At 45.3% G+C, this 21,372-nt stretch overlaps 1 protein-coding gene across 5 annotated transcripts in view; it reads right to left on the reverse strand.

Moving 5' to 3' along the window:
* atat1 (alpha tubulin acetyltransferase 1) overlaps positions 1 to 21,372 on the reverse strand; it is a 37,236-nt gene that overhangs the window by 9,891 nt on the left and 5,973 nt on the right. Inside the window, exons 6-10 of one of the 5 annotated variants that reach the window (XM_075449197.1) lie at positions 14,634 to 14,735; positions 12,895 to 12,940; positions 12,553 to 12,598; positions 9,699 to 9,773; positions 7,931 to 8,126 (exon numbers count right to left, since the gene is read on the reverse strand). In XM_075449197.1, coding sequence (XP_075305312.1) covers positions 7,931 to 8,126; positions 9,699 to 9,773; positions 12,553 to 12,598; positions 12,895 to 12,940; positions 14,634 to 14,735 — 465 coding nt within the window. The remainder of the gene's footprint in view (positions 1 to 7,930; positions 8,127 to 9,698; positions 9,774 to 12,552; positions 12,599 to 12,894; positions 12,941 to 14,633; positions 14,736 to 21,372) is intronic. The other 4 variants (XM_075449196.1, XM_075449199.1, XM_075449200.1 and 1 more) reach the window with 4 other exon arrangements.

The raw sequence follows: 21,372 nt of genomic DNA on the forward strand, positions 1-21,372 counted from the left end.
GAAGCACTCGACAGAGATGCTTCAATACAATAGATCAGGAAACTAAAGGACCGGAATGATGACCTTGAGAACAGAAGCCGCCGGCAGAATCTAAGAATTATCGGGATCCCCGAGGGTGCAGAAAACGGCAAACCGACGACATTCATGGCCTCATTTTTCACCGAGGTGTTGGGCGAGGAGATGCCGAGCCCTCTGGTGCTCGACCGTGCTCATAGAACTTTAGCTCCGGAACCCAAACCTGGCGACCGACCTAGACCCATGATCGTGCGGCTGCACTACTACTCGGATAAGGAGAAGATCCTGCATCTATCCAGAAACAAGGGCGAACTTAAATTCAGAGAGGCGAGGGTCCACATATTCCCGGATATGAGCGCCGAGCTTAGCCGCCGCAGAGCAGCTTTTAACCCGGTCAAGGCGAAGCTCAGACAGGCGGGCATTAAGTATGGCATGTTCCACCCAGCCGAGCTGCGTTTCACCTGTGACGGCGTTTCGCACGCTTTCAAAGAACCCGCAGATGTGGAAGTTTTCCTCGCCAAACGGAGCCATCCCTCCTTGGAGACGTAGGAAAACTTTGCCGGTGTCTCGTCCTATATGCGAATCTCTACTACTGGTACTGTAATCTATCTTGATCTATATTCTTGCTGTCCTGAGCTGACTTAATTTATTTAATTGTTTTTCTTTTAAAAAGAAAGGAAAGATGTTTCTTTGACTCGAGTTAAGGCCAGTCCCTCATTTATTTTCTATAGACCTATTTATAATAAGGAAGGCAAAAAGACACTTATTTTTTATTTTCTGACATGGGTCGCACTTGGATGTACAATTACGTAATTCAAGAGTTGGACTGCATATATTTTCCTTGAGGCCTTTTTCTTCCTATTTTTATTATTATTTTTTTAATTTTTATTCTAGGCTCAGCTGAGGCACAGTACCAGTATGTTCATACGTTCATTGGGTTACATTTTTATATGCAGCTCATAACCTTATGTTATCCATGTTCCTAGGAGGCCACAATATTGTATTTGTTTATATATTTAGTTTTCTTTTATCCTGAGTGGTTCTTCATGTTTATATCTGGATTTTAAAGGCAGGGATTTAAATTTTTCCTTAGTTGTTACTACTGAAACATAACACTTTAAGGAGCAGTGTATGTGTTTTTGTTGCTGTTTTTTTGTGTGTGTTGTTGTTGCTGTTTATTCTATGCGTATGGAAGCGCAACGGAAGAGTACCAAGTGTGTATGGGGCTTCTTACCTCTCGTTTGGGGAGAGGTGATTTGGGGAAGGGGACACAATATTTTCTTTTTTTTGTCTCTATGTGTAATTTGTTATTTTGTATTAATAGATGTGTGGCAGTGTCAGCGATATCCTGTGGATGCTTTAACAGTGGTCAGTTCCCTGTCTACCTCTGACTATGGTTAATTCAGCGCTGACCATGAGAAATGATGATGAACTGTATTAGATGGAACACCAAGGGAGTTAATCAGATCATCAAACGTAATAGAGTTTTATCCCATTTGAAAAGTCTTGATGTTAATATCATACACCACCTGGGAGGGCAGGAATAGAAAACAGCGCCTTAAGGATCTCACAGAGCAAATTCATCAGTTGGACTGTAAATATTCAACTGCCCCCACCCCTAAACTTTTAAGGGAGAGATCAGCTCTGCAGACAGAGTTCGACTTGATGACCACCCATTATACAGAGCAGCTACTACTGCAGTCTCGCTCTAATCTGTATGAACACTCAGATAAGGCAGGCAGACCTGACCTACACTCTCTCAGGCTTCTATCTCAGTCATATTGAAAAAGGGTAAGGATCCCCTCAGTTGTGGGTCTTACCGTCTGATATCACTCCTGAACGTGGACTGCAAATTGTTAGCCAAGATCTTAGCTCACCGCCTTGAAACTACCCTACCTTCAATTATCTCTCCAGATCAAACTGGTTTTATAAAAAACCGCCTCTATTTTTTTAATATCCGTCGGGTTTTAAATATCATGCAGAACGCGGATCCCAATCAGCCACTACCTAAAGTAATTATTTTTCTGGATGCTGAGAAAGCGTTCGATAGGGTTGAGTGAGCCTACCTTTTTCAGTGTTTAGAGAGATTTAAATTTGATCCAAAATTCATATCATGGTTAAAATTCTTATATAAATCTCCAATGTCGTCAGTACGCACTAATAATAAAGACTCCCAATATTTCCCGTTGCACCGTGGCACAAGGCAGGGATGCCCATTGTCACCTCTTTTATTCGCGATAGCCATTGAGCCTCTCGCAGCATCACTGCGCTCCTCACCTGAGATTCACGGCATATTAAGGAGTGGAAAAGAATACAAGCTATCATTATATGCTGATGATTTATTGCTATATACATGACCCCCAGAATACTTTACCACGCGTTATGAATAGACTAGATCATTTTACAGAGCTTTCAGGCAATAAGATCAACGTATCAAAAAGTGAGCTTTTTCCTGTCAACTCTGCTGCACAATCACTCTCTTTTAACTCCTGCCCTTTTAAGGTGACTACTGATAAATTCACATACTTGGGTATAGTTCTAACTCGGAAACTCTCAGATCTCTTTAAACTTAATTTTACTTCTCTTTTAGAGTGCACCAAGATGACCTTTGACAAATGGTCTTCTCTTCTTATCTCATTAGCTGGCAGAATTAACTTAATAAAAATGAACATATTACCCAAATTCTTATATCTGTTCCAAACTATACCAATCTTTATCAACAAATCGTTTTTTTCACATCTTAACAAGATCATCTCTGACTTCATTTGGAATAAGAAACCACCTCGTATCCGTAAGGAATTTTTACAAAGACCCAAATCAATGGGCGGGATGGCCTTACCTCATTTCCAATTATACTACTGGGCAAGTAATCTGAGAGCCTTGGCTTACTGGCTTCAAACCTATGCTATCAATAGCCCCTTTCACACTGCCGAATAACCCGCGTTTAATTCGCGAATTTAGCGTGTCCGCTGTTGCGTTCACACTGCCGACCCGGGCTGCCGTGTCAACTCGACTCGCCTTTCGACCCGCATCGGACCCTAGTCTTTTTGCCGAGCCGAGTTTGATGTGAACACAATCGACGCGGGTCGGACGTGGGCGTGACGTGAGGAGTTTAAAAGACAGAATGGACAGCTGATTCAGAACAACAGCGACAGGTGAGGACAAGTTTTACTCTGTTTTAGCCTACATCAAGTTGGAGACATTTTTTAATATGGCCAACTGGGGAGACAAGGAGGTCCGCGAGCTCCTCAGCCTCCGAGCAGAGGACGTTATTTACCGCCACATTTCGGGGACGGTGAAGGATATGGACCTCTGCTGGAAGGGCTGGCGAGAAAGATGGGAGAGCGCGGTTTCCCACGCAGCAAGACGCACTGTAAAGTAACATCTCCATGATACAATTGCAAAAACGAGTTCTCAAGGTGTCCCGCCATCGTTTGTTTGAAAAATTTGATGCAGACAGGTGTATTTAACCCTACCTCCGACTCATGGCTTGTGCCTACGTCATTGTACACGCCCAGCATTTTATGTGTTTCGTGTGACGCTCTGCCACTAGGCCACGCCCCCTGAACTCAGCTTCTGGCGACACGGGTCACCAACACGCCAAGCGTTCACATTGCTCGACGCGGGTCGAAGGTGCAATTTGGACCCGCTAAGGTAGCGGGTCGCAGTGTGAAAGGGGCTTATGAGGCCCCTACCTGGGTCCAAATGGAGGCTGATGCGAGCCTCCCATTATCCCTCCCAGCCTTGTTATACTCGTTAATGCCTATCACACCACGCCGAGCATCTATTGCCCCCCTAGTCTACCATTCACTACGAATATGGGCTCAGGTGCGAAAACACTTTGGCTGGCAGGCTGGATCGCTTTGTGCCCCAATTGTGGCAAATCACCAGTTTTCCCCTTCACTTGAACAGGATCCCTTCTTAGTCTGGCGCGAGAAAGGTATTGTCTCATTTAAAGATCTCTACATAGCAGATATTTTTGCCTCATTTGACCAGCTCAGAGCTAAATTTGATTTACCAAAATCACATTTTTTAAGATTTTTACAGGCCCGAGATTGGATTCGTAACCAAACCAGATCATTTCCTGCACTCCCTGAACGACAGCCCATAGATACTCTGTTCCCAACAGATCTATCTCACAAAGGCATGATATCTTTTATGTATATGAAACTCCTCTTTTCAGACGGCATCTCTTGATGCATTGAGAGAAGCGTGGCAGGCTGATCTAAACCTACAAATTACAGATACCGAATGGTCAGATATATTCTCAAGGATACACTCCTCATCAATTTGTGCTAGACATGGCCTACTTCAGTTCAAAGTAACACACAGACTGCACTCGTCAAAAGCCAGAATCGCAAAGATGTATCCAACAATTGATGATTCATGTAATAGATGCAATTTTTCACCTGCAACCTTGACTCATACGTTCCGGTCTTGTCCGAGGCTCTCGGGTTATTGGTCTTCTATATTTGATACCCTATCCAAAGTATTTAAAAGAACAAAAAACCCAAACCCGCTCACAGCCATTTTTGGTATTCAATGTGAGGATGACCATCTTCCTAGGGCACAATCTGATGGAGTTGCTTTTGTCACCCTCATAGCGAGAAGAATAATTTTACTTAATTGGAAGCAGGCTGCTCCACCCTCCTACAAACATTGGGTTAGAGATACGCTACAACTCTTGAAGCTAGAAAAGATTAGACTGGCTCTACGACGTCCTAATAATAATTTCAGCAGGTTATGGCAACCTTTTATTACATATCTGCTCGGACAGGTATAACGTTTTGATATGTCATGTATATATTGTCAGTCATCATTACTGAAAACCACATGAATGCTCTCTCACACACCTTTATTTTGTCTTCATTTCTTTAATTAATATGTTTTGTTCTATTTATTTATTTTTTTTGCTTGTCCCCTTGGGGTGGGGGGTGTTCTTATATTTCTGTATGTCTTATCTATCATTTCAATTGTGAAAACCAATAAATAAAGTGGGAAAAAAAAATATCCTGGAGGAAGTGATGTGCCTCCCTGATGACAGCCATACAGCATCCCTCTGCCACGCTTCGGTTAGGGGTTACACTGACTACAGCATCCCTCTGCCACGCTTCGGTTAGGGGTTACACTGACTGCAGCATCCCTCTGCCACGCTTCGGTTAGGGGTTACACTGACTGCAGCATCCCTCTGCCACGCTTCGGTTAGGGGTTACACTGACTACAGCATCCCTCTGCCACGCTTCGGTTAGGGGTTACACTGACTGCAGCATCCCTCTGCCACGCTTCGGTTAGGGGTTACACTGACTACAGCATCCCTCTGCAACGCTTCGGTTAGGGGTTACACTGACTACAGCATCCCTCTGCAACGCTTCGGTTAGGGGTTACACTGACTACAGCATCCCTCTGCCACGCTTCGGTTAGGGGTTACACTCACTACAGCATCCCTCTGCCACGCTTCGGTTAGGGGTTACACTGACTACAGCATCCCTCTGCAACGCTTCGGTTAGGGGTTACACTGACTACAGCATCCCTCTGCCACATGTGGAGCAGGTCTAGAATGACCTGAAGTGCTCTGTATGTGGCTTGTAGTGCAAAGCTATGAGTGATCAACAGGATTTAAAAAGGGGAACATACATGCAGTCCATTGACCAAGTACCACTGACCAAGCTACGAGCTGCAGCTTGAGCTTGCTTTACTGAATTATCACGGATTATTACCAAAGATCAGAGAAAATGATTCTCTTTCTGGGTCTACAGGTGTGTCTACAGGACATGGTACTCTGTCTGATCATCACTATGCACCTGTGTGTGAGATGCAGAGGAACCGAGCAGCTTGTGTTCCAAACCTTTAAATGTCTGCTGCGTATGGCAGGAGAGTTTTATTCTGACGGAAGCACCGGGAGCAACAGAAAAGTGTTGGCTTTGGCTGTGCACACTGCCAGGGTAAAAGCTGGAGCCCAGAGGCAACATAGCAACTATGGTTAACATCACACACTGAAGCCTGATTTATGGTCGTCCAGGAAAGGCCACGGAGAGCCACAGAGAGCCTCTCGGTCGTCGGAGACCCTCCCGGAGATGCTCTCCGTCGCTTGCGTGCGTCGGCCAACATTCCTATCTATCCGTCGAGGAGACGGAGACTCGGGAGACCGCAAGGGTTGTGATTGGTCCACGCGCGAAACTACCGGGGTGGCAGCCGCCACCCCTGCAAAGGGGTCTGCCACCCCAGTCAAAAAATACCAACTGATGATTTATTGGATAATTATTATTGATATCGTTTTAAGATCAAATCAAATGCAAAACAATCCGAAATCGGTGTCAAACTGCAGAATGTTAAATTTGAAAACGAAACACGTTGGTCCAATTTTTTTCCAATGCGAGTGAGAGTGTGCAGGCAATACAATAAGTCGTGCACCAGGCACGTTTGGACTGCGCAGGCACGAGAGAGAGAGGGGTGTGAGAGGTTGCTTGTGAAACCTGTGCGTATCTGTCCAAAGCGATTCAACGAACGTTCAAGGCGAATGCTTGTCACAAGACTGATTGGTTTAGTCAGCAAAATAAGCCAATAAGGTTCGGTGTGGGAGGGCTTCGATTTACTCTCTGACAGTCACCTAAGTTACCACTCAAAACTGTGCATCCTGCCAAATGGCAGAGGGTGAATCCTCGAGTAAAAAACGAAAATATAAGACTCATTTTACAGCAGAATATACTAAAGTATATCCATGTCTAGAGAAGGTGAAGAATGATGACACCGTGGCGAGGTGCACAGTATGCAATAGTGACTTCAGTATTGCCCACGGCGGACTTAATGACTGTAAAACATGTGGAGGTAGGCTAAGTTGAACGCGCCATCATCTGCATTTTATTTCTGTAGGTTAAATGCTGTTATAAAATAAAGCAAAACGTATCAAAGACTTATTTAAAGTATCAATACACATTTAGTTACTCAATTGTGTAGGCCTATATCTAACTAGCCAGCTACAGTATCTAACCATCTATATCCAGCCTGTCTAAGCCTTTTAAAAAATTTGGGATGAGCAACATTTCTGCTGCTACAATAATCCCAAGGGAAACACTGTTTTAATGTACTAAAAAGTGGAATGCTCATGCATGTATGTAGACCAAATATTGAAGTGAAATCACACTTGGGTGTTGAAAAAACTGTTGTGTATATGGGTTCATATAAAGTACAAAGTAAGATGGGCTTCCTAAAAAAATTGCCACCCTAAAATATATGCCTGCCACCCCATGTATAAATCTCTAGAATCGCCACTGGATTGGTCGGCTCACAACATCATTTCCGGAGTCACTTTTCCGGTTTAGCTCCTTCCTCTCAGAACAACAACACCGCCATTTTTGAAAGAGTTTACTGTGTGCCGGTCAACATTTGGTCAAAATTATTTGCATTTTAATATCAACAAGCTCCAACTCCAACAACAGTCTTTCTCTCTGGGTCGCCATCGTTCACTGTGAGGAGTGGAACGGAGGGTGAACAATCAATCAACCACTTTCACCATAGACGTCGCGAGATTAGGTCGTTTAACGTAGCGATGCCTACTGATCGGGAGGTGAACTGCCTTGTGTATCCGACAGCCCGACGGAGAACTTTGAAAGGTTTAGTGACCACGGAGTCGGATTGACGGATAGCGACGGAGAAGCATACCGAGGCCTTTAGCAAGTAAGGATGTAGTATTTGGACACATATCAAGTTCTTGCTTGCTCAAAGTTTTAATAGGTGCTACATAAATTAAATCAGATTTTTTACACAAATAGAGTTTCCAAGCAAAGGCAGAAAGTGTTTCCTCCCACAGTTCAGGTTTTTCTTAGTTTCTGCTGCCAACAAACTGAACATGTTCACATCTCCATGCCCCAGCATCCTGTCCAGACACAGTTCACACGTTTGCTCAGGCAGCTCTTACCTGCTGCGTCTTTCTCTGCAGCGCTCGATGACAGGCGACTGTGTGTTCTGGTTCTTGTTGACCCCAGGGGAAAACGACCGCGGGCTTCGAGGAGTTGCCCTGCTGGGGGAGGATTCCACGCTCAGGGGGCGGTAGAGCTGAGGGGAGTGAGGAGGAGCAAAGGGCCAAGGACGAGTCCTCTGCTCCTGACGAACCACTGGACAGCAAAGAATCTTTATAGTCAATTCTAACTTTGCATGGCTCTAGAAAAATAATTCATTTGAATCTTTGTAAAGAGAGATGAAGAAAACATGAAATAAGATCAGTTATCTAAGCTGCAGCTGCATTCTCTTTCAGTAAGCGCTTAAAGTTTTATACAAACACAGTGAAAACTACCCTGGATCAACAGAAAAAGAAGAAAAAATGCAAAGAATCAACATGTACAATTCTAACTAATATACTCAGAGCTTAATTATCAGGTTTTTATTTAATATCAGATCATTACTGAGGAGTCCTAATAAAAAGTTTCCTTCTCTCTTTAAATGAAATAGTGTGCTGATGTCCTAGATTGTCAAACGCTAAGCAGCCTGCATATATTGTTGTGGAGAAAAACTCCTCTTTGCAGCCTGTTTGGGAAATCTTTCAGCAGAGATGCACTAAAAACAGCCTGGGGCCTCCATGTATCCGTCTTCCCCCAACATCTTCTACGGTTTACCCCACCAGAGAATACCCTGACCTTTACTCTCAAGTCCGACACAGAGGAAATGGTGGGACTTCCACAGTATTTCTTCTATTGTATTGTATCATTGCTTTTGTGCCTTTAATGGAAAGTTCAGAGAGACAGGAAGCAGGGGGCAGAGAGAGGGGGAACGACACACAGCACAGGGCCGTCCGATGTGGGACTCAAACCGGGGCAGCTGCAGCGAGGACTATAGCCTCTGTACATGGGGCGCCTGCTCAACCCACTACACCACGGACCATCCCTGTTTTATTATTTATTTTATTATTGTAAAAGTCTGTTGCTCACAGGCTTTTATTTTGTAAACGTCTGTTGCTGTCTGCTGTGGAACCAGAAAAGAAAGTAATCGGCGGTTCCACCAAACATGGAGAAGGGTACGGAACTTTTACTCGGCCATTTTCATTTTAAAGTTCTTCCAGACGGCAGAGTCGACAGAACCAAAGTCATCTGTAAACACTGCCAAGTTGAATTGTCTTCTCAGCGTAGTAGTTCCAGTCTAAAATATCACTTAAAGGCAAAACACACAACTGATAGCAGCAAGTCATTCAAGGAAACAGACAGTGGAGCGAGGCTTCTACATAAAAACTACAGAAAGATTTGTATATTTTGCGTATAAATGCGATTAATCGTGATTAATCAGGGAAATCATGTGATTAATTAGATTAAAAATTTTAATTGTTTCCCAGCCCTAATATTCATACATACAGTATACAGTATAAAAATGAGGGTTCAATGTAATCTTTTAACTTTCTCACCAAGCCTGCTTCTTGTGTATTGAAAATATATGGATAAATTGGGTCGATTCTGATTGAATTATTATCAGATTTATTTGAATTGATATTAAAGTGTCTTGAAATACCCAGCTACAGAAAGAAACTGAACTTTATATGTTATTTATTAACTGTAGTGGCTCTTCAATGATCCTTTTTCAGCATATTTTCTTTCCTCAGCTTTGCTTTTTTCTATCTGATCTCAGTAGTAAGGAAGCATTTCCAAACCACATCATCTGTTTAATGTCTGCATTTATGGTGAAGTAAAACAAGCCTTTACCTTCTCTCTCCATTAAAGAGTAAGGTTTGATCTCTCCGTCTGGCTTTTTTAGGGGAGTCTTTTTCAACTGGACCGCTGTAGAAAAGAACAAATTCAGAGCAAAACCAACAACAGAACCTCAAAGTCTGCCCCAACGAAGGCACATAGAGTGCCCTCTGCTAACTTCTCAACAGTTTCTCTGGCTGGATTGTGACGTCACTGAGTGGTGACAACTGTAAAGCTGGTTAAGTGTCTACGAAGGATCCACATGAAACAGAACCTCACTGTCAAGCCTTCAGGAAAACTCTATTTCAAAGACTTAAGATTTGAATTATGGCTAACAAATTTCTTTAGGTGCATCTGACACAGATAAGTGAAAGTGCATATTAAGTGATGGGTGAATTCGACAGTTGTATTACTATGAATTGGCTTGAATTGGACAGTTGTATAACCATGAATTGGCTTGAATTGGACAGTTGTGTTACCATGAATTGGCTTGAATTGGACAGTTGTGTTACCATGAATTGGCTTGAATTGGACAGTTGTGTTACCATGAATTGGCTTGAATTGGACAGTTGTGTTACCATGAATTGGCTTGAATTGGACAGTTGTATTACCAGGAATTGGCTTGAATTGGACAGTACCACTGAAGTGCCCTGAGATGAAATTTGTTGTGATTTGCTGCGTTAGAAATAAACTGAATTCTTGCCTCAGTCTGACACCAGCGAGAGGCAGTACAAGAGCCACCCAACAATAGGAAGAGTGATAAAAAGCCTTTCATGTAAACTTAGTTTAAAATCACTTCTCTTCCAGTCTTGAATAAATACACAAAATATTTAAGTGAAAACGGATACTAAAATTGAAACTTAGATTTGAACTCAAGTCAGTCGATGAAAATGCTGTCACAAAATGCACTTTTCTTTAAAAAAAAAAAAAACCACATAATACAGCTAAACACTCAAGGTACCAACTCATTTCTGTTGCATTAACTCCTGGTAACTAATCTATAAAACATAAGATAAGATAGTTGTTTAAAAGCATCTTCTTCATCTCCATTAGCACAACCAAGCCTTTAGTGAGTTAAACCTGCACATACAGAGAGGCCAAAGCCTTTAGTGAGTTAAACCTGCACATACAGAGAGGCCAAAGCCTTTAGTGAGTTAAACCTGCACATACAGAGAGGCCAAAGCCTTTAGTGAGTTAAACCTGCACATACAGAGAGGCCAAAGCCTTTAGTGAGTTATACCTGCACATACAGAGAGGCCAAAGCCTTTAGTGAGTTAAACCTGCACATACAGAGAGGCCAAAGCCTTTAGTGAGTTAAACCTGCACATACAGAGAGGCCAAAGCCTTTAGTGAGTTATACCTGCACATACAGAGAGGCCAAAGCCTTTAGTGAGTTAAACCTGCACATATAGAGAGGCCAACTGAAAGCTCGCCCAGAAATGTCTGGCACAGCAGTGCAGAAAGCAGGCTTCAACTGGGGATGAATTTACATACCGCAGATTAGATTCAAGATATTGGAAGGTAAACCGTTGCACCAGTTGGTTCAGTAGAAGTTATATGAAAAAGATGAAATATTTTCAGATGAGTACACGAAGGCTCTGGCTGTGTTCAAAACCGCATACTTCTCCTACTACTGATACTAACTTTCTGAGTTAGTATGCGAGTTTGAGTAAGCGAGAAGTTCCCGGATGCATACTAGATTCGCCCAAATGTTGGGTATGCATCATGAGGTTACTACTCATACTCAAACTACCCAAGATGCAACGTAACATGACGTCACCGATCGTCATTTCCTGTCAAAACGGCAGTTTCAAGCTAGCTACAACGAGGGTAGGTTCACTTCCTGTTTTCAAAACAAAAGCACCAATTGTATCGTAATGGCTTTCCCTATGATAAAAGGCAACGGGTATTTTATTTTGTGAAAATAACCGGAAGTACGTTGCTCACTACGGCTAGCTTTAGTAGCGCCGAATTCGTGGGAACAAAATTGTAAATAGCCGGTATTTTGTCAGGTTTTCAACACATTGGTGATCTAAACGACTACTTTCTCGCCTGAAAATGTTTCAAATGTTGCTAAAGCTTACAGAGTTTAGAGCTTAAGGGAAATCAGCTTCAGGCCGGCTGATTTCGGCTCGGGCAGGAGCGAAATGCAATGTGGGTAAACACTCTGCATACTGTCTGATCGATGAGTATGCAGTATGCAGTATGTAGTATGTAGTATGAGGTTTCGAACACAGCCTCTGTCTTTCAGGGTGGACATTTCCCCAACCAGATCAACAAAGTGCAGCTAGAGCAGTCCCACCTAAAAACTGGATGTACCCGTCCCTGTAGGCTAGCTGTTGCACCACTGTTCTGGGGTCAGATGTTATACTAGTAGCTGCAAGCAGCCTGTGGACTGCTCCTTTCCCTGTTTTCCAGAACAAAGCAATACAATCTGATTGGACTATTTACACAAGATGCAATGTAAAAACAGCGTTAGTGTTGTTAGCCTTTTGTGATTGTGCCAATCAAAGCACCTGCCATTGATTTTTACTAAACTGAGAGAAACTGGAGGCCCAGGAAACAAAGAACTTCTGAGGTACAGGGAAATAACTATGAGGGCTTTAAAAAGTGTCGAAACTTCAGTCCTGTGGCACAAGGGATGAGGTTTAATATGTGACATGAGAAATGATGCATGACAAAGATAAACGCAAGATAGGCAGATAAATACAGGAAGTAACAGGAAAGGGGAGCTAAAGCTGGCTTAAAAATGACAAGGAGGAAAATAAGAGCAAGACCAAGAGCAACAAACATACAGCGAGGAGCGAATTATGGGATAGAGTAGAGGAAACAACATGCTGGGAAGGGATGAGAAAAGAAAAATCCTTACAAAAAGCCGTACATCCTCTGATCCGTCAGAGGACAGGAAGGTGAGCCTGCGAGAGTTTGATGAAACCAAAGTTTTTGGAAGTGGGAGAAAAGAAGGCTGAATGTCCGATTCAAGCTTACATCTCTACTCATGGAATCAAACAAAAGCAAATGTTCACATCCAAAGATGTTACATTAACATGAGAATAGTTCAAAATTATCTGGTTGTTATAGAAATAAGATGAGCAGAATCAGTGATGATACAGAAACACCAAGAATGTAAAGAGAGGAGCAGCTCAGCCACACCTCAGAGTTCACCTTACAACTCGCAGAAAAAGAAGAAATACAACCAAGCAATAGTTACCTGCTTTGTTGAGGAAGAAGCCATCAAACACAACAAAGTTATTGACCTGCACAGAATGAGAAGAATGACCAGATGAGAACAGACACAGCTATCTGAGTGGGAGTGTGGGCTTGGCCCACCTGTTGTTCTTCCAACCCGCGCAGCAAACCACACCAACAAATCAGCAGAGTTCACTTTACCTGGCAGTAAGTTCTAATAAAGCAATGTTTCTCAGGCATTCCTCCAACTTGGTGATAACCGTGCTCTTGCCCTTAAATTCAGTATTTGTCAAGGTAATTAAAGGCCTGCTGTGTGATATTAGCATAGATGCCTGAGCAATGAAGCAGAGGAAATATAGTTTAATAAGGGAGAGGAAAGCTTCAGACTAAACTCCTTATCAGAACTGACCTCCAGCACTCTGGCAGCACCTGAACATGTCTGTGTGCTGCCTCAGTGACTCTCTCTTTCACACAGGAGTGAGCTGCTGCACTCACATTAACACATACAGCAGAGGTGGATCCACCTGGTCCAGTTATCAGATAAATGAGGGCACTGCTCAAACGTTCCTCCTCCATGGTTTCCTTACAATAATCAGCTGCAGCACCGGGTGCTTTTTTCTCAGCGTCTGAACCACATGAACCAGAGAAAACTGCTTTCACCTGTTTGAGCTGCAGCTTCTGCTCTCCCTCTGATTAGAGATCAATATCTCCAGCTGCTCCATCCACCAACTTTACTTCAACACAATGCTGCGTGTCTTTCATCTTGCTGTGAGCTCAACATGTTGCTGTGAGAGAAGCGTGAGTGCAGAAGGCCTGACAGCCTGTGCAGCTGCAGCTGACACACAGTGATGGTGCAGACGGTGTCCTCAGGGGAAGGAAAACTTCAACAACACCTCCGCTGCTACTGTCGTACACTTAAACCCTCAGTGCAACCCTGATGACTGCTCAGTAAGCTTCAACATGGCTGCTGATGGGTTCAGAGAGAGACTCTCTTCCTCTTTACTCCATGCACTTCAGAATCATTTTGCACAATACTTGTGCTATTCATGCACCACTGAATAACTGAGTGACACACCTCAGGCCCCAGGTGTTAACTCCTGCATTCCACTGGTCTGGTGTTGTAAAATTGCTCCCGTTGACTGTACCCGAGGAACGCTTTGTGTCAGACTGTACCTGAGGAACGCTTTGTGTCAGACTGTACCCGAGGAACGCTTTGTGTCAGACTGTACCCGAGGAACGCTTTGTGTCAGACTGTACCTGAGGAACGCTTTGTGTCAGACTGTACCTGAGGAACGCTTTGTGTCAGACTGTACCCGAGGAACGCTTTGTGTCAGACTGTACCCGAGGAACGCTTCGTGTCAGACTGTACCCGAGGAACGCTTCGTGTCAGACTGTACCCGAGGAACGCTTCGTGTCAGACTGTACCCGAGGAACGCTTCGTGTCAGACTGTACCCGAGGAACGCTTCGTGTCAGACTGTACCCGAGGAACGCTTCGTGTCAGACTGTACCCGAGGAACGCTTCGTGTCAGACGGTACCCGAGGAACGCTTCGTGTCAGACTGTACCCGAGGAACGCTTCGTGTCAGACTGTACCCGAGGAACGCTTCGTGTCAGACTGTACCCGAGGAACGCTTCGTGTCAGACGGTACCCGAGGAACGCTTTGTGTCAGACTGTACCCGAGGAACGCTTCGTGTCAGAAAGTACCTGAGGAACGCTTTGTGTCAGACAGTACTTGAGGAACGCTTTGTGTCAGACAGTACCTGAGGAACGCTTTGTGTCAGACAGTAATGCTTTCCCAGGAAGGACAGGAATTTTGGAGAGGGCCTGTCATACGCCATCAGAACCGGCTTCAAACTCTTGTGCTGCAGTGAGGAAAGAAGAACGGGATGTTATTGATGGTTACGGCTGTGAGTGGAATAGTCGTGTGACACTGTTCCAGATTGAGACAAAGCATTGCCTTTAAAGCACCTTCAGGCCTTTCATGGAGTGTTCAGACGTTGGTTCCAGTGAAAACCTTCACTCTGAGCTTGTTCTGGCACAGATGCAGAGTGTGTGCCTCTTTTACAATGCATGAACACTCACATGTCTATACGCACTTTGTTCCATTGGCACCATCAGTGACATGCAAATCTAAGTCAGTGTGTCATTACCCTTTTTGACAGTTGTGAAATTTATTCTAATAAATTTATTCTCTGGCCTGAGAAAGTAACTCTCTTCCCTTTTTACAATTTTGTTATGTTGCAGCCTGATGCTACAACAGTTTCAATGTATTCAACTTCACATTAATCTACATGAATCTGGATATGAACCCATAATGACAAAGCAAAAAACTGAATTTTAGAAGTTTTCATAAATTTATTAAAAAGAAAAAAAGAAAATATTACATTTACATAAGTATTCGGACCCTTTGGAACAATATTTGAAATTTGGCTCTGGGGCCTGGACTCTTTTTGGTCCCCCCATTCTCCCGAGATGTTTCTACACCTTGAGTGGAGTCCAGTTGTGGTCATTTAAATTGATTGTGCATGATTTGGAAAGACGCATACCTCTGTACTGAAGGCCTCACAGCGGACGTGCATGTTACAGCAAAAACCATGCCATGAGCTCAGAGGTAGGATTGTTGCAAGGCACTGATCTGGGAAAGGCTACAAAACAATCTGCTGCCCTACAGGTTGCAAAGAGCACAATGGCCTTTAGAATGATCAAATGGAAAAAGTTTGGTACAACCAGGACTCTTCTGAGAGCTGGTCACCTGGTCAAACTAAGCAATTAAGGGAGATGGACCTTGGTGAGAGAGGTAACCAAGTACCTGGAGGTCTGACTGAGCCCCAGAGAGCCTGTGTGAAGATGGGACTAAGTACCAGAGGGACAATCATCCCTGCAGCCCTCCACCAATCTGGGCTTTATGGAGGAGCGACTCGAGAGAAGCCTCTCCTCCGTGAAAAACACATGAAAGCACCCGAAGGACTCTCAGACCACAAGCAACAAGATTCTCTGGTCTGCTGAAACCAAGATTGAATCGTTAGGCCTCAGGGTTAGAGTGGGTCGTCCAATAACTCAAAAAAGATTGGTGAAACTGACAGCTTGTCATGGCCGAGGTCCCCTTGAGCAAGGTACTGCACCCCCATGCTCCCCGGGCGCTGTGAATGGCTGCCCACCGCTCCAGGATGGCATCTGTCTCTATGAGGGTGCATGCTTGTGTCAACAGGTGCCAACCTGGATGGGTTAATAAAGGTGGCGCTGGCACAGCTGGCCGCCTGCAGAAGCAGCTCCCGTCGTGTTTGTTAATCTATGTTCTTTTTTTTGTTGTTAACTTAGTTGAATTCCAGTGGAAATAACACAAACAATCAGCAAAGCTTTACACAATGGCTGGACGAGGTTTGGTCGCTGTTCTTCGCGTTCTTTTGTTACTTTTTCTACTCTTTGTAACGGAGAACCTGGCCGAACGGAGCAGCGGCATTGTGTACACGCTTGAACAGCTGATTGCGCTGTGTGGGCCTGTGCTGTTGCCCGGAGACAGGCCTGTGATCCCAGAGGAGATACGGAGGAGACGCCGGGGTTGCAGGTCTGGAGTTAAACGGAGGATGAAGAGGAGACGGCACAAACCAGCGGTACCAGCGGTTATTGTGGGGAATGTGAGGTCTTTGGGAAATAAGACGGACGAGCTCACGGCGCTGGTGAGGACCCAGAGGGAGTACAGGGAGTGCAGCATCTTCTGCTTCACGGAAACTTGGCTGCACTCGCTCATTCCGGACTACAGCGTGGAGGTACCTGGATTTTCTTTGGTGCGGGGGGACAGAGACTTTTCCAAGAGTCGTAAGAAGAAGGGTGGCGGGATTGCACTTTATGTGAGTGAGAGGTGGTGTAACCCTGGTCATGTGAACGTGAAGGAACTGATCTGTACCCCGGACATTGAACTTCTGGCTGTGGGAATGCGTCCGTATTATTTACCGAGGGAGTTTACGTCCGCCATCATGGTTTCTGTTTACATCCCCCCATCAGCTGATGCAGCGGCGGCCTGTGACGTCATCAGCTCGACCGCTGCCAAACTTCAGACTCAACACCCGGACGCTTTCATGATCATCACAGGGGACTTTAACCATGCCTCACTAGAAAAAACTCTAAACAACTTCCAGCAGTATGTTGACTGTCCCACCAGGGAAAACAAAACGCTTGATCTCCTGTATGCTAATGCCAAGGATGCATACTGCGCCACAGCCCTTCCCCCCCTCGGCAGGTCTGACCACAACTTGGTCAGGATGACTCCCAGGTATGTCCCTCTTGTGAGTAGGCAGCCTGTGCGCACCAGGACAGTGAGGAGGTGTACACAGGAGGCAGCTGAGGCACTGCAGGACTGCTTTGGGTCAACAGACTGGGATGCACTCTGTGAGCCTCATGGGGAGGACCTAGACAATATGACTGACTGCATCACAGACTACATCAGATTCTGTGAGGACACCGTCACGCCAGCCCGGACCGTGCGCTGGTTCTCCAACAATAAACCCTGGATTACCAGTGAGCTGAAGGCACTTCTAAACAGAAAGAAGATGGCTTTCAGGTCTGGAGACAGAGAGGAGCAGAGGAGAGTGCAGCGAGAACTCAAAGAGACACTGAGGACATGCAGGGACAACTACGGGAAGAAGCTGGAGTCCAAACTCGAGCAGAACTGTGTGAGAGATGTGTGGACTGGAATGAAACACATAACTGGGATGAAGGGGAAGGACACGCAGACATCAGGGAGCCTGGACAGGGCAAACCAGTTTAACCAGTTTTTTAACAGGTTTAGTTCATCTCCTGCCACCCCCCTGTCACCCCCATCCCCCCACAGATCCACACTGTCCCAAGTTGCTCAACACACCTACCGGCATTCTCCTGCACGACACCTCTCCATTTGCCCCTCTCCCCTCTCCCCTCTCCCCTCTCCCCTCCCCCCTCTCCCCTCCCCTCCCCCTCACCTCCTCCCCTTCCTCCACTGCGGACATGACTGCAGGCCAGGTTAAGAGGCAGCTGGATAGACTACATCAGGGGAAGGCTGCAGGCCCTGACGGCATCACACCATGGATCCTGAGGACCTGTGCCAGCCAGCTGTCTCCTGTACTCGTACATCTGTACAACCTGAGCTTGAGTCAGGAGAGAGTCCCGTTGCTGTGGAAGACGTCACACGTGGTTCCTGTCCCCAAGAAGTCGAGGCCATCCGACCCAGAGGACTACAGACCGGTCGCTCTCACATCTCATGTGATGAAGGTCATGGAGAGACTGGTCCTGGCCCAGCTGAGGCCTCAGGTGAGGACGTTTCTAGACCCCCTACAATTTGCCTACCAGCCCCACTTGGGAGTTGATGATGCTGTCATCTTCCTGCTGCAACGAGCCCACATGCACCTGGATGGTGGAGGAGACACTGTGAGAATCACATTCTTTGATTTCTCGAGTGCCTTCAACACCATCCAGCCCCTGCTACTGGGTGAGAAGCTGCGGGGGATGGGTGTCCACAACTCAGTGATCTCCTGGGTTACTGACTACCTGACAGGCAAGCCACAGTCTGTCCGTCTGGGTAGTGTCCTGTCTGATGTGGTGGTCAGTGACGTAGGAGCTCCACAGGGAACCGTGCTTTCTCCTTTTCTCTTTACCTTATACACCACTGATCTCCAGTACAACTCTGAGTCATGTCACCTACAGAAGTTTTCTGATGACTCAGCTGTTGTCGGGTGTATAAGAGATGGAGAGGAGGGGGAGTACAGGACACTGGTGGACAACTTTGTGGAGTGGTCTGAGCAGAATCACCTGAGGCTGAACGTCAGCAAGACCAGAGAGATGGTGATCGACTTCAGGAGGAAGAAGAAGACGCCTTCACAGCCACTGAAGATCAAGGGGGAGGTGGTGGAGGAGGTGGATGACTACAAATACCTGGGAGTGGTGATCGGCAACAGACTGGACAGGGCATCCAACACTGACGCTGTGTGCAAGAGGGGGATGAGCAGACTTTATTTCCTAAGGAAGCTGAGATCCTTCAATGTGTGCAGCAGGATGTTGGAGACCTTCTACCACAGTGTTGTTGCCGGAGCCATTTTCTTTGCTGCTGTGTGTTGGGGAAGCAGCATCAGAGCCAGCGACTCTAACAGGCTAGATAAAATCATAAGGAAAGCCGGCTCTGTACCCAAAAACTAGAGTCACTGGAAACCGTGGTGGAGAGGAGGACACGGAAGAAGCTGTTATCTATCATGGATAACATACAGCACCCTCTCCACCACACAGTGGACAGACAGCGGAGCACCTTCTCACACAGACTGCTTCAGCTCCGCTGTCCAAGGGACGGATACAGGAAATCTTTCCTGCCACATGCCATCACCCTGTACAATAATAGTTAAGTGTCATTATGGTATCTCAATACCATAACTGCATAACCGCACAACTGCATTGTTGCACTTTGATGTACATATATTTTTAGTTTATTTTATTTCTATTCTTATTCTTATTTTTACTGTCTGTACGCTGCTACTGCAAAACAATTTCCCAGCTGGGATGAATAAAGTAGTTCTATTCTATTCTATAAAAACAATAAATCTCATCAACTTCATCATCATCAACTTTATTATATAGCCTTTTAACACAGCCGTAGCTGAAACAAAGTGCTGTACAACACAAAATAAAACAAGGCTTAAAACACAAGAACAATGTAAAAACAACAATAAACAACAACAATATTAAAATAATAAAAACAATAAAACAATACTAGAAACAAAGTCTCATGCTGGGTTAAAAGCCAGGGAATAAAAATGGGTCTTAAGGCGGGTTTTAAAAATGGGCAGTGAAGGGGCCTGTCTAATGTGAAACGGGAGGTCGTTCCAAAGTTTCGGACCGGCAGTGGAAAAGGCTCTGTCTCCTCTGAGCTTCCGCTTGGCCCTCGGTACCTCCAGGAGCAGCTGATCAGCTGACCTGAGGCACCGGGCAGGAGCATACGGATGGAGCAGCTCAGAGAGGTAAGGCGGGGCGAGTCCATTTAAAGATTTAAAAACAAATAAAAGAATCTTAAAATGGACTCTAAAATGCACAGGCAGCCAGAGGAAGGAGGCTAAAATGGGAGTGATGTGCTCCCTCTTAGGTGTTCCAGTTAGGAAGTGAGCGGCAGCGTTTTGGACCAACTGGAGACGTGCAAGGGAGGACTGGCTGACTCCAAGATAAAGTGCATTGCAGTAATCCAGCCGTGATGTGATGAAGGTGTGGATTACTGTCTCAAAGTGCGTGCGTGTTGGCTTCCTGTATTGCACCAAGGGGCCCAAGTCAACAGGAGGGGATTCACAGGAGCCACTGGGACCAAACACCATCACCTCTGTCTTCTTCTCGTTAAATTTTAAAAAGTTTAAGGACATCCAGACTTTAATGTCTTCAAGACATAACAGAAGTGGTTTCAGAGAGAAAGCATTTTTCTTCTTTAGGGGCACATAGATCTGGCTGTCATCAGCATAGCAATGGAAAGAGATACCATGCTTTCTCAGGATGGAACCCAGGGGCAGCAAGTACAGAGAAAAAAGCAGGGGCCCTAAAATTGAACCCTGCGGAACCCCATATGACAGCGGAGCAGAGCGGGACTCTGAAGCACCAAGGCTCACGCACATGGTTCTGTCTGCCAGATAGGACTTGAACCAGTCCAGGGCGATACCAGAGATGCCCACTAGGTGCTGCAACCGAAGCACCAAAATGTTGTGGTCCACCGTATCGAAGGCCGCAGTTAAGTCCAGGAGGATAAGAGTCACATAGTCTCCAGAGTCATTCGCCAGGAGGATGTCATTAAAAACTCTTAATAAAGCTGACTCTGTGATATGCAGCGTTTTAAAGCCGGACTGGAAGACCTCCTGGACATCATGCTCATCCAGGAATGATTTAAGTTGAGTATAAACAACTTTTTCCAAAATCTTTGAAATAAAAGGAAGCTTGGAGATGGGTCTAAAATTGTCAAGCACACCAGGATCAAGACCGGGTTTCTTAAGCAGGGGTTGCACCACAGCATGTTTAAAACTTTGGGGGACAACACCAGAAGACAGACTGCTGTTAATAATGTCCAGAACCGACTGCCCGATACTAGGGAAGACTTCTTTAAAAAAGTGAGGCGGGACAGTGTCACAGGGAGAACCTGATGGCTTAATCTGGCCAACCACATCCTCTAAGGCCTTCAGAGACACAGGCTCAAACAAGTCAAACACAGCCGAGCAAGGAGCAGGGTCAGAGGGGTCAGATGCAGGAGTGGAGATGAGAGACCTTGCAATAGTAACCTTGTCCATAAAAAAGTGCAGGAAGCTATTGCACATTTCAGGGGATACCTCTGTGCACCCAGGCTGGGGGGGGTTAAGAACAGATTCAACTGTTTTAAATAGTACACGGGGGTTGTGACGATTAGAGTCGATAAGGTCAGAAAGGTATTCCCTTCTGGCCTCTTTTACAGTGCACTGGTAGCAGCGCCAACAGTCTTTTAGGATTTGGTGGGAAATCTGAAGCTTGTCCTTC

Source organism: Odontesthes bonariensis, chromosome 18 (genome assembly GCF_027942865.1).
Source record: "Odontesthes bonariensis isolate fOdoBon6 chromosome 18, fOdoBon6.hap1, whole genome shotgun sequence".
NCBI lineage: Eukaryota > Metazoa > Chordata > Actinopteri > Atheriniformes > Atherinopsidae > Odontesthes > Odontesthes bonariensis.